This window comes from Oncorhynchus tshawytscha, linkage group LG16, assembly GCF_018296145.1.
Source record: "Oncorhynchus tshawytscha isolate Ot180627B linkage group LG16, Otsh_v2.0, whole genome shotgun sequence".
NCBI classification, from domain to species: domain Eukaryota; kingdom Metazoa; phylum Chordata; class Actinopteri; order Salmoniformes; family Salmonidae; genus Oncorhynchus; species Oncorhynchus tshawytscha.
The window spans coordinates 78,191,544-78,205,579 of record NC_056444.1 but is presented as its reverse complement, the minus strand read 5'-3'; the positions used below and the strand labels follow the sequence as shown (position 1 = coordinate 78,205,579).

Genomic DNA, 14,036 nt, shown 5'->3' with positions numbered 1-14,036 from the left:
GGGGAAGGACCAATAGAAACACGAAGCCTTTATGTAGTGAACATTACACTGCATAAAACTGTCCAAGACCTTTTGTACAGTGACACAAAACACAGTTACAGGTGTTGCCTACTGTAAACATTGGCAAGAGGCCAATCTGAAGCACAGGTCATTGAACCGATACCAGGCTAAAGATCATTCAGATTATCTCTCTGTTCCTGTGTTGGGTCTTTGCTGACTTTGTTTTAAATCTCATCAACAGATCAATATTAATTCATTGAATGGGAAATTATTTAACTGAACTGGTGAAACTGAATTATTTATGGTAAACCACACTCAGCCCCGCCTTAATAAAACACTCAGCCCCGCCTTAATAAAACACTCAGCCTCGCCTTAATAAAACATTTGCTTGGAAACTGTGGTCTGCCTCTACTAGTTTGGCTCAGAGCTTTCTATACTCATTGGCATTCACATAGAGTGGTGTAGGAGGCACCTTGTTACAGACGAAGCAAACACACAGAGCTATTGCCTAATCCCCCCAACAGGTTGTTCCTCATTCTTTATCTCCTTGCCTGCAGTTCTATTCAGTGTTATAACGAGGGTGTAATAAAGAGGAACATATCTCAGGATGAGGACAGGCATAGTGACCTTAATTAAATTATGATCAGACCATGCTATAATTTAGTCAATGATCTGCAGGGAATGTGTTGTGCAGGCTTGGCGCTACTATTCTTCTGTTTCTCAAGATGCCTAGCTCCTCCCCCAAGGCGGTCCTGTCCTCTACATAAGAAGAGCTCCATAGGCAGTTAGCTCTGTTGAGTGACTGTTGTGTATGAGCACAAGCGGTCTCTCTTTTTAGCCCAGGGTAAGGTGTAAGAGCTCCGATCGAAGATGTCTCTTATGGAAGGTCTTCTCCTCCAGGCTCCAAGCACGGTGACACTGCTGGGGGCTGTGCTGTTTCTGCTCGTCCTCTACCTCCTCTCCTCTAGTTCCAGCTCTGAGGAACATGGGAAGGAGCCTCCAGGACCCAGGCCGCTGCCCCTGCTTGGTAACATGCTCCAGCTGGATCTCAAAAGGCCCTACCAGACCCTCTGTGAGGTGAGATATTAATAAGTCAAAGGCTTGCTTGCTTGAACTATTCCATTTCAAGTACCTCCTTTCAAGATATTGACTCACAGTACCCAGCTAGCACGTTTGGTTTATTGGAAGTTGTGGAAAGTATGTTTGTTGTTTCACATTATTTGTGGGAATGAAGCCATACGTTTCCTGACCGGTAAAAATAATGTTTTTTTTAAACCCTTGTGTAGTCTAAAACATTCTGTATACTCCCCTTATCCTAAAGGTAAAAAAGGACCCATCTTCACTAAACCTCTAAAATAGAGCAGATCAATTAAATGTTATACCATAAATCTATTTTGCATGAAGAAACAAGCTGTCATTCGTCATAAACTTTGTGAACATCTGGGTTCTTCCTCTTCACAATGCAGAAAGACTGATCAGTGGACACCACTCATTTTTATTACAACACACCTGTCATCATTGTTTTCTTTACTAAAGTAGAGCTTTATTATTATTATTTGCTAAAGGTACTGCATAGGTGTTAACTTATTTTGTTTGGCAAGAGATAGAACTTGTATAGTCTAAGAAAGTAGCAGAAATGTGCAGAAAGTAGATTTGAATGCATTTTATTGAAGGGAAACAACAACAGTCTTGAACTGTTTTGGAAACATAGTGATATATTCTTATATTCTGTACAATGAGGAGTTCAACTACAAAATACTAGTCTTCTCCCATTTGTTTAACCATTGCCCCCACCCACAAGGTGTATAAACAACAACAATGATATAAAAAATAATAATAATAATATAATAGATACAAAACAAATACACTGCTCAAAAAAATAAAGGAAACACTTAAACAACACAATGTAACTCCAAGTCAATCACACTTCTGTGAAATCAAACTGTCCACTTAGGGAGCAACACTGATTGACAATAAATTTCACATGCTGTTGTGCAAATGGAACAGACAACAGGTGGAAATTATAGGCAATTAGCAAGACACCCCCAATAAAGTAGTGGTTCTGCAGGGGGTGATCACAGACCACTACTCAGTTCCTATGCTTCCTGGCTGATGTTTTGGTCACTTTTGAATGCTGGCGGTGCTTTCACTCTAGTGGTAGTATGAGACGGAGTCTACAACCCACACAAGTGCTCAGGTAGTGCAGCTCATCAAGGATGACACATCAATGCGAGCTGTGGCAAGGTTTTCTGTGTCTGTCAACGTAGTGTCCAGAGCATGGAGGCGCTACCAGGAGACAGGCCAGTACATCAGGAGACGTGGAGGAGGCCGTAGGAGGGCAACAACCCAGCAGCAGAACAGCTACCTCCGCCTTTGTGCAAGGAGGAGCAGGAGGAGCACTGCCAGAGCCCTGCAAAATGACCTCCAGCAGGCCACAAATGTGCATGTGTCTACTCAAATGGTCAGAAACAGACTCCATGAGGGTGGTATGAGGGCCCGACGTCCACAGGTGGGGGTTGTGCTTACAGCCCAGCACCGTGCAGGACGTTTGGCATTTGCCAGAGAACACCGAGGTTGGCAAATTCACCATTGGCGCCCTGTGCTCTTCACAGATGAAAGCAGGTTCACACTGAGCACATGTGACAGACGTGACAGAGTCTGGAGACGCCGTGGAGAACGTTCTGCTGCCTGCAACATCCTCCAGCATGACCGGTTTAGCGGTGGGTCAGTCATGGTGTGGGGTGGCATTTCTTTGGGGGGCCGCACAGCCCTCCATGTGCTCGCCAGAGGAAGCCTGACTGCCATTAGGTACCGAGATGAGATCCTCAGACCCCTTGTGAGACCATATGCTGGTGAGGTTGGCCCTGGGTTCCTCCTAATGCAAGACAATGCTAGACCTCATGTGGCTGAAGTGTGTCAGCAGTTCCTGCAAGAAGAAGGCATTGATGCTATGGACTGGCCCGCCCGTTACCCAGACCTGAATCCAATTGAGCACATCTGGGACATCATGTCTCGCTCCATCCACCAACGCCACGTTGCACCACAGACTGTCCAGGAGTTGGCAGATGCTTTAGTCCAGGTCTGAGAGGAGATCCCTCAGGAGACCTTCCGCCACCTCATCAGGAGCATGCCCAGGCATTGTAGGGAGGTCATACAGGCACGTGGAGGCCGCACACACTACTGAGCCTCATTTTGACTTGTTTTACGGACATTACATCAAAGTTGGATCAGCCTGTAGTGTGGTTTTCCACTTTAATTTTGAGTGTGACTCCAAATCCAGACCTCCATGGGTTGATACATTTGATTTCCATTGATCATTTTTATGTGATTTTGTTGTCAGCACATTCAACTATGTAAAGAAAAAAGTATTTAATAAGAATATTTCATTCATTCAGATCTAGGATGTGTTATTTTAGTGTTCCCTTTATTCTTTTGAGCAGTGTACATGAGGAACATAAATCAATCAACTCTAACTGCTCCAGGAGCACCCGCCTCTTGTTCTGCTTATCAGGCATCCAGGAAGGGTTGATCTTGTTCATATCACGAAGGCATTGTATGAGGACACATCAATGATGTTATGGAAGAAGACCAGGGGCCAGCGGGCAGTCCTCCTCCTGCAGCTGTAAGTTCCAATCACCTTGTCCAGGTTGTCCACGCCTCCTTTGTTGTAGTTGTAGTCCAGGATGATGGCTGGCTTCCTGTCCTTACGATCACTGATCTCAGCAGTTTTGTGCAGTATGCTCAGGACGACCACATTCTTGTTCCTCTTTGGGAGGTAAGAAACTAGAGTGGTGGTGGGGGTGAAGGCAAACTTTGATGAGAAGGCCTCTCCTCCCCTTGTTGCGAGGAGTGTAGGGTGGAGCTTAGGCTTGTAGAAGGCCTCTCCTCCCCTTGTTGTGAGGAGTGCAGGGTGGAGCTTAGGCTTGTAGAAGGCCTCTCTACCCCTTGTTGTGAGGAGTGCAGGGTGGAGCTTAGGCTTGTAGAAGGCCTCTCCTCCCCTTGTTGCGAGAAGTGCAGGGTGGAGCTTAGGCTTGTAGAAGGCCTCTCTCCCCCTTGTTGTGAGGAGTGCAGGGTGGAGCTTAGGCTTGTAGAAGGCCTCTCCTCCCCTTGTTGCGAGAAGTGCAGGGTGGAGCTTAGGCTTGTAGAAGGCCTCTCTCCCCCTTGTTGTGAGGAGTGCAGGGTGGAGCTTAGGCTTGTAGAAGGCCTCTCTCCCCCTTGTTGTGAGGAGTGCAGGGTGGAGCTTAGGCTTGTTCTTTCTAACTGTGCCAACCATGGTGATCTTCCTCTTCAGGAGCTGCTGGCTGAGTTCAATCAGTAGCACACATCATCTCAATTTCTCATTGTGTTTGTCTTTGTTGGTTTTGTGGTGTGTAAATTATTTTATATCTGCCGGGTCAAAAATGACCCTAAGACAATCTTTGTGCCCAGGTGGTGTACACCTTTCATGGAAATATTAACAAAGGCAATGTTTCAATTTTTCTAATGTTGGGGTCACTTTAGGAAAAGTCATCACATTTCAAGTTGAAAGAATATCATTCAGGGAGTTTTCTCTGTTGTTAAACATAGTGGAGGGTCATTTTGTACCCTTAAGACGACACAGGGTTAAACGTTCTGAGAAGAGAAGTGAACATTTTGCGGAAAATGTTGGTTATTTTTAGTTTTTTGAATAACTTCCGTATAAATTTAGTTGAATGTTTCAATAAGACTTTGTTGCTTTCTTGAACTTTTTGAGCACAGACAGGACACATGGAATTTCATTTCATAAGGCATTAATAATGAAACACATTTATTTTTTATTGTGACAGCATCAGTGAGATTTAAACCTGTAATCCTCTGCTCTCTATCAATGGAATTAGTTCACAGCATCACTAGCATGACATGTTTTTAAAAATCATACAAATCTGTTAATTGTAGCGTATTCAAACAAACCCCATTTCAAAGGAAACAAGCACTCATTAAGATCAGGTGTAGCCAATTAGTGGGTGCAGCCATCACACCTGAACACACTTAACAAGATAGAGGATAGAGAGAGTTTTGTTGATGCTGAGAATTAAATGTATGTTTTTAAATAACATTCTTAGAACATTCTCTGAATGTTATTAAAGTTTTCTTGTGGTTTTTATGGAAAGTTTTCTAAACGTTCTCAGAACATTTTGAGAACATGACTTTAAATAAAACCACGAGGAAACCTGTACGAATCAATATGATGAAGTACTGAAATTCCCACAGAAGAACGTTGTTTCTTAATGCTCTTTGAACAATTTAAGAACATGATTTTTAATAGAACCATGAGGATATCTATGGGAAATGTAATGCTGAAGTACTGAAATTCCCATGAAGAACGTTATTCCTTTAATGTTCTCTAAACTATTTGAGAACATTCCCAATGTTAAACCAGTTTGAGAACGGTCCTAGAACACTACCAACATGGAACTCATTTCTTAAATGGGCTTAGAGTGTTCCAAAGCCAAGGAACTATACAGCACCATTGCCAGACATATGTGGAAGGTTGTTTTAAAAATGACCATATGACAACCACGCTCTCACCAAGCTCTGTTTCTCAGAACATTATGTGCTAGCTGGGTATTTACATGATCAGTCATTCATTTCCAGAAGTTAACACAACAATCTTGTTTGTCAAACACTGACCTCAGAAGTTCATAGGCTCACATTTTACGAGGCATTTTTATTTGAATGGAAAGGATTTTATCTGTCTAAACCTGGTCTTTTGGCTTATTTTATGTTCTACAGCTGTCCAAGAAATATGGCTCGGTGTTCACAGTTCACATTGGACCCAGAAAAGTGGTCGTTCTCGCAGGATACAAGACTGTCAAGCAAGCACTGGTCAACCATGCAGAGGAGTTTGGGGACAGGGGCATCAATCATTTGTTTAGTGAATTAAACAAAGGACACGGTAATGTCAGATAACTGATTCTCAGGCCTACTACGTTGCAAACCTTGACAATGGACAGTTAAGCAGGCATGCTTGGTGCCATACTGTAAAAACCAACAACAGTATACAGTACCAGTCTTTCAACGTTTTTCCTTAATTTATTTTACTATGTTCTACATTGTAGAATAATAGTGAAGACATCAAAACTATGAAATAACACATATGGAATCATGTAGTAACCAAAAAAGTGTTTAAAAATCCTAATATATTTTTAGCCACCCTTTTCCTTGATGACAGCTTTGCATATTCTTTGCATTCTCTCAACCAGCTTCACCTGGAATGCTTTTCCAACAGTCTTGAAGGAGTTCCCACATATGCTGAGCAATTGTTGGCTGCTTTTCCTTCACTCTTCGGTCCAACTCATCCCAAACCATCTCAATTGAGTTGAGGTCGGGTGCCTGTGGAGGCCATGTGATGCGGCACTCCATCACTCTCCTTTTTGGTCAAATAGCCCTTACACAGCCTGGAAGTGGGTTTTGTCATTGTCCTGTTGAAAAACAAATGATAGTCCCGCTAAGCTTAAACCAGATGGGATGGCGTATCGCTGCAGAATGCTGTGGTAGCCATGCTGGTTAAGTGTGCCTTGAATTCTAAATAAATCACTGACAGTGTCACCAGCAAAGCATCCACACACACTCACACCTCCTCCTCCATGCTTCACGGTGGGAACCACACATGCGGAAAATCATCCATTCACCTGGATCCAAACATCTCAAATTTGGAATCAGACCAAAGAAATTATTTATACTGGTTTAATGTCCATTGCTCGTGTTTCTTGGCCCAAGCAAGTCTCTTCTTGTTATTGGTGTCCTTTAGTAGTGGTTTCTTTTCAGCAAATCGACCATGAAGGGCTGATTCAGGCAGTCTTCTCTGAACAGTTGATGTTTAGATGTGTCTGTTACATAAACTCTGTGGAGCATTTATTTGGTCTGCAATTTCTGCGGCTGGTACCTCTGCAGCAGTGGTAACTCTAGGTCTTCCTTTCCTGTGGCGGTCCTTATGAGAGACAGTTTCATCATAGCACTTGATGGTTTTTGCGACTGCACTTGAAGAAATTTTTCGTATTGACTGTCATTTCTCCTTTCTTATTTGAGCTGTTCCTGCCATAATAAGGACTCTGTATTTCACCAAATAGGGCTGTCTTCTGTATACCACCCATACCATGTCACAACACAACTGATTGGCTCAAACTTATTAAGAAGGAAAGAAATTCTACAAATGAACTTTTAACAAGGCACACTTGTTAATTGAATTGCATTCCAGGTGACTACCTCATGAAGCTGGTTGAGAGAATGCCAACAGTGTGCAAAGCTGTCAGCAAGGCAAAGGGTGGCTACTTTGAAGAATCTCAAATATAAAATTTATTTTGATTTGTTTAACACTTTTTTGGATCCTACATGATTCCATATGTGTTATTTCACAGTTTTGATGTCTTCACTATTATTCTACAATGTAGAAAATAGTACAAATAAAGAAAAACCGTTGAATGAGTAGGTGTGTCCAAACTTTTGACTGGTTCTGTACATGATGCTCTTCTGTGTTCAACCGACTCTAACAACCCCAAATATCTTACAAATATTTTATTTTCTCCTGACTTCATTAAAATATGAAGAGAAAAAACGATTTTGTTTGAAACCTCCTACTTCCATTAATCTGTGCTTCTTAAAATTGATTTCTATTCCTTTAAGAATTTCACTCAACTACTACATCAGAACAATATTGTTCTACTGTACTTTTTAATAGGTATTGTATTTGCCAATGGAGATTCATGGAAAGAGATGAGACGCTTTGCCCTGACAAACCTTAGGGACTTTGGAATGGGCAAGAAAGCAAGCGAGGAGAAGATCATTGAGGAAGTTCACTACTTGATTGAAGTGTTTGAAGAACACAAGGGTAAAGTTATTATATCAATAACACAATCAAAATAAGTCTTAATCTTTTCTCAGTTTTTCTCATTTCGGTTCTGTTCTTTGTTCTTTGTCACAGGTAAAGCATTTGACACAACCCAGGCAATGAATTACGCTGTCTCCAACATCATCTGCAGCATTGTGTACGGCAGCAGGTTTGACTACTCTGATCCACGGTTCCGACGCTCGGTGGATCAAGCCAATGAGTCCATCCGACTCGGAGGATCTATTTCAATACAGGTACGATACCGTGCTAATCATGTTTACTTTGAGAACAATGACAGACACACTAGATTAAATTAGTCCAAGTATAATATATACAGACAAAATAGAAGCTAATTTTTGCTTTGCTTTTTATTTAAAGTTGTACAACATGTTCCCATGGTTGGGCCCCTTGCTGAAGAACAAGACACTTATCTTGAAAAATATTGCCGACAACAAGGGGGAGATGAAGGAGCTGGTGAGGGGGCTGAAGGAGACTCTCAACCCGCAGATGTGTAGAGGCTTTGTGGACTCGTTCCTTGTCCGAAAACAGACCCTGGAGGTATAAAGCGTTATTACAGTTATTAGCATGTCATTTCTTGGAGTGAATAACTAGGGGGTCCAGGGGGAGATGATTTAGAAATAACTGCTCTTGTTTACTGAAACATGTTTGTTTATGTATTAAAAGGAATCAGGCAACATGAACTCTCATTACCACACTGAGAATCTCATACAGACTGTGGCCAACCTGTTTGCTGCTGGTACCGACACCACGGGGACAACCCTGCGCTGGGGTCTGCTGCTCATGGCCAAGTACCCCGATATACAGGGTAAGGGTTGATACTCACACACTCACCTGACAAACACACCTCATACAGTGCATTTGGAAAGTATTCAGACCCCTTCACTTTTTAAACATTTTGTTACGTTACAGCCTTATTATAAAATTGATTCAATTGTTTTTATTTCTCATCAATCTACACACAATACCCCATAATCACAAAGCAAGAACAGGTTTTTAGAAATTTTTGCAAAAAAATGAAATATCACAGACTATGCTCTGTACTTAGTTGAAGCACCTTTGGCAGCGGCTACAGCCTTGATTCTTCTTGGGTATGACGCTACAAGCTTGGCACACCTGTATTTTGGGAGTTTCTCCCATTCTTCTCTGCAGATCCTCTCAAGCTCTGCCAGGTTGGATGGGGAGCGTCGGTGCACAGCTATTTTCAGGTCTCTCCAGAGATGTTCTATCGGCCTCAAGTGCGGGCTCTGGCTGGGCCAATCAAGGACTTTCAGAGACTTGTCGCGAAGCCACATCTGCATTGTCTTGGCTGTCTGCTTTGGGCCGTTGTCCTGTTGGAAGGTGAACCTTCGCCCCCAGTCTGAGGTCCTGAGCACTCTGGAGCAGGTTTTCATCAAGGATCTCTCTGTACTTTGCTCCATTGCTCTTTTCCTCGATCCTGACTAATTTCCCGGCCGCTCAAAAACATCCCCACAGCATGGCGCTGCCACCACCATGCTTCACTGTAGGGATGGTTTTGGCCAGGTGATGAGAGGTTTCTGTTTTCCTCCAGACGTGACACTTCGCATTCAAGCCAAAGAGTTATTGGTTTCATCAGACCAGAGAATCTTGTTTCTCATGGTCTGAGAGTCCTTTAGGTGCATTTTTGGCAAACTCCAAGTCGGCTGCCACTCTACCATAAAGGCCGAATTGGTGGAGTGTTGTAGACATGGTTATCCTTCTGGAACGTTCTCCCATCTACACAGAGGTACTCTGGAGCTCTGTCAGAGTGACCATCAGTTCTTGGTCACCTCCCTGACAATTCCTTCAACCTCATGGCTTGGTATTTGCTCTGACATGCACTGTCAACTGTGGAACCTTATATATACAGGTGTGTGCCTTTCCAAATTATGTCCAATTAATTGAATTTACCATAGGTGGACCCCAATCAAGTTGTAAAAACATCTCAAGGGTGAAACAGGATGCACCTGAGCTCAATTGCGAGTCTCATAGTAAAGGGTCTGATTACTTATGTAAATGAGATATTCCTGTTGTAAATTTTTAATACATTTACAAAAAAATCTATAAACCTGTTTTCACTTTGTCATTATGGGGTATTGTGTGTAGATTGAGGACATTGAGGACATGTTTTTATTTAATCAATTTTAGAATAAGGCTGTAATGTAACAAAATGTGGAAAAAGTTAAGGGGTCTGAATACTTTCCGAATGCACTGTATATCCACAACTCAACCCATTATAGCTCACTTGCATAATGTGTGCAAACTCCTCTATCTGTATTCTGTCTCTAAATGTTGTTTGTCACTAGCAGCATCATATTAAAGTTCTGAGTATCTGTAAATGTACTTGGCAAATAAAGGTGATTCTGATTTGAAGGACCTTTGTACAGAAAGTGTATGATTACAGTTATGTAAGACAATTACGGTTTTACTCGCTGTAAACATTGGCAAATGTCCCACTTGAACCACAGGTCTTTGAATTGAATCCAAGTGAATTAACAGAAACAGACTGAAGATCATTCAGATTTTATAGTAACTTTATCCCTCCTCTTCCTTTTTATTCCAGACCGGGTCCAGGAGGAGATAAGCAGAGTCATAGGAAGTCGTCAGGCCTTGGTAGAGGACAGGAAGAACCTGCCCTACACTGATGCAGTGATCCATGAGACCCAAAGACTGGCCAACATTGTACCCATGTCCATCCCTCACACCACCAGCCAAGACGTCACCTTCCAGGGATACTTCATCAAAAAGGGGACTGATGTGTTACCTCTACTGACGTCTGTCCTGCGAGATGAGAGCGAATGGAAGAGCCCTCACACCTTTAACCCCGACCACTTTCTGGATGAGGAAGGTCGATTCGTCAAGAAGGATGCCTTCATGCCCTTCTCTGCAGGTGAGTCCCACTGTGTGTTTCCTTATTAACACTATCATTCTGACATCCTTCTATGGTGGTCAATTAACTAATTGTGATATCCTTCTATGGTGGTCAATTAACTAATTGTGATATCCTTCTATGGTGGTCAATTAACTAATTGTGATATCCTTCTATGGTGGTCAATTAACTAATTGTGATATCCTTCTATGGTGGTCAATTAACTAATTGTGATATCCTTCTATGGTGGTCAATTAACTAATTGTGATATCCTTCTATGGTGGTCAATTAACTAATTGTGATATCCTTCTATGGTGGTCAATTAACTAATTCTGATATCCTTCTATGGTGGTCAATTAACTAATTCGGATATCATTCTATGGTGGTCAATTAACTAATTCTGATATCCTTCTATGGTGGTCAATTAACTAATTCTGATATCCTTCTATGGTGCTCAATGAACTAAATCTGATATCCTTCTATGGTGGTCAATTAACTAAATCTGATATCCTTCTATGGTGGTCAATTAACTAAATCTGATATCCTTCTATGGTGGTCAATTAACTAAATCTGATATCATTCTATGGTGGTCAATTAACTAATTCTGATATAATTCTATGGTGCTGAATTAACTAAATCTGATGTCCTTCTATGGTGCTGAATTAACTAAATCTGATGTCCTTCTATGTTGATCAATTAACTAAATCTGATATGCTCATTGCTTTGGCTCAAAGAAAGTTGAGGGGATGGAAATGACGTTGAAGCAATGTGGAATAGACATTGAATTGATGTCTTTGCCCAGTGGGAATATTTATATTTGTCAATTATAGGAACCTACAGTCACACATCCATTGTCTAGGAGAGAGTCTGGCCAGGATGGAGCTCTTCCATTTCTATTGTCCTCATGCTGTCTTCCTCATCTTCCTCTTTCAGGTCGTAGGGTGTGTCTAGGAGAGAGTCTGGTCAGGATGGAGCTCTTCCTTTTCTATTGTCCTCATGCTGTCTTCCTCATCTTCCTCTTCCAGGTCGTAGGGTGTGTCTAGGAGAGAGTCTGGTCAGGATGGAGCTCTTCCTTTTCTATTGTCCTCATGCTGTCTTCCTCATCTTCCTCTTCCAGGTCGTAGGGTGTGTCTAGGAGAGAGTCTGGCCAGGATGGAGCTCTTCCCTTTCTATTGTCCTCATGCTGTCTTCCTCATCTTCCTCTTACAGGTCGTAGGGTGTGTCTAGGAGAGAGTCTGGTCAGGATGGAGCTCTTCCCTTTCTATTGTCCTCATGCTGTCTTCCTCATCTTCCTCTTACAGGTCGTAGGGTGTGTCTAGGAGAGAGTCTGGCCAGGATGGAGCTCTTCCCTTTCTATTGTCCTCATGCTGTCTTCCTCATCTTCCTCTTACAGGTCGTAGGGTGTGTCTAGGAGAGAGTCTGGTCAGGATGGAGCTCTTCCTTTTCTATTGTCCTCATGCTGTCTTCCTCATCTTCCTCTTCCAGGTCGTAGGGTGTGTCTAGGAGAGAGTCTGGTCAGGATGGAGCTCTTCCTTTTCTATTGTCCTCATGCTGTCTTCCTCATCTTCCTCTTCCAGGTCGTAGGGTGTGTCTAGGAGAGAGTCTGGCCAGGATGGAGCTCTTCCTTTTCTTCACCTCCCTCCTGCAGCGCTTTTGTTTCTCTCCTCCTCCCGGGGTAGGAGAGGAGGATCTGGACCTCACACCATCCCTGGGGTTCACCCTCAGTCCTTCACCTCACCAGTTGTGTGCTGTGAGCAGAGTCTGAGATGAAAGTCTGGGTCCAATGTATATTACACACTAAACTCTCAACTTTAGACAAACATACTGCAGGAATATGCTGAAAAACTATGTTGTCACTGCCCATGGACATGAATGATATGAATATATACCTGGCTACAGGGATCTGAGGTTTAAAGCTGATTGGACCAAAATGAACTGAAGCAGCTTTTGTAAACCATTCGGAGGGGTTTTGCTGTCCTAGATGCTGACACCTTTATGATGTCTGAGGGGCATTTGTTTAAAACCATCAATGTTGATCTAGAGACAAACACTCAAACAACCTTTTAGGGATACCCTGGGTGGGGTCCTCAGTAAAATGTCAATGTCCGCAGGAAGTGTACGTTATGATTGAGAGTCCAAACTTGGACGTTAGGAACTTTTTCTTAGACTGCAAGTGCCCTTATCCCCACTGAGGTCCATAGAAGTCATATCCTTACCCACCACTCCAGGAAAAATATTCTTGGTTTGTAATTCAAGAATTCAAGAATACAGTCCTAAGAACAGTCACATTTGTAATCTGAAAGTCCCCAAAATATGGCCTAAAATTGTCATCTAAATGAATAAAAAGTGTAAACTCTAATCTAGTGCCCTCTATACTGCTAGTTGTACCGTCAACACTTGGCACTTTTTTACAGGACAACTGTATGACCTATAGCTCAGTGTTTTTCCACAGGTCCTTCTGACCAAAGAAACTCAGACATTTCAATTTTGTTTTACCAATCAGGGGGAAATTATGCAAATGTTTAATATTCTTTTACTTTTTGTGCTGTCATTAATTTATTGAACGACAAATACTAAGTGCTAGTGAAGGAAAGGTAGACACATTGGCACTTTTTGAAAGCTTTTCTAAAAATATGAAAATAGGTAGCTATGTAGATGTATATGCAGATGATTGTTCATGTATCAGTAGTGTCACTTGTCACTTCAATCAGGGAAGGGCTGGGGTGGGGTGGGTGAAACAGTGTCAATCACATCCAAACATGGGAAACCAGGTGTTTGGTGTCGTTCCAGTTGTCCCATTCCGGTCATCACTATGAGCCATCCTACACTCATCATTCTCATGTGAGATATATATTAACCAGTTTAAATACTTACACACCCGTTCCCCCATCATTCACAGAAAACTGTATTATATTATAATATATAAATATATATGTGTAATAGCTATATGTTTTTTAAAGTACCTACTCCATTGCTGATGCTGTCTATTCATCTGGAGGAAAAGAAATCCAATACAAATATCAAATAAATAAATACATGAAAATCTTCTTTATTTCAAATGTTATGCACTCTTAGAAAAAAGGGTGCCAAAAGGTTTCTTCGGCTGTCCCCATAGGAGAACCCTTTCCAATTTCAGGTAGATCTCTTGTGGAAAGAGTTTTACATGGAACCCAAAATGGGGGTTCTACCTGGAACCCAAAAGCGTTCTTCAAAGGGAAGACAGAATAGGTTTGAATGTCATTCTTGAGCAGGAGGGGCAAAGTTCTCCCCAAATTGGTGGTATCCAATTGGTAGTTACAGTCT

General features: G+C 42.1%; 1 protein-coding gene across 3 annotated transcripts; it reads left to right on the top strand.

Moving 5' to 3' along the window:
* Positions 1-783: 783 nt before the first annotated feature.
* LOC112235069 (cytochrome P450 2K1) lies at positions 784-13,785 on the top strand. Of its 3 annotated transcripts, none has more exons than XM_042299703.1 (8): positions 784-1,077; positions 5,752-5,914; positions 7,697-7,846; positions 7,940-8,100; positions 8,225-8,404; positions 8,531-8,672; positions 10,428-10,754; positions 12,311-13,785. In XM_042299703.1, the coding sequence occupies exons 1-8, from the start codon at positions 871-873 to the stop codon at positions 12,496-12,498; spliced, it is 1,518 nt and encodes a 505-aa protein (XP_042155637.1). In that variant the 5' UTR covers positions 784-870; the 3' UTR covers positions 12,499-13,785. The 3 variants fall into 3 exon arrangements, with proteins under 3 accessions (XP_042155637.1, XP_042155638.1, XP_042155639.1); XM_042299704.1 differs by lacking the exon at positions 12,311-13,785 and adding an exon at positions 11,851-12,293; XM_042299705.1 differs by lacking the exon at positions 12,311-13,785 and adding an exon at positions 11,667-11,830.
* Positions 13,786-14,036: the final 251 nt, after the last annotated feature.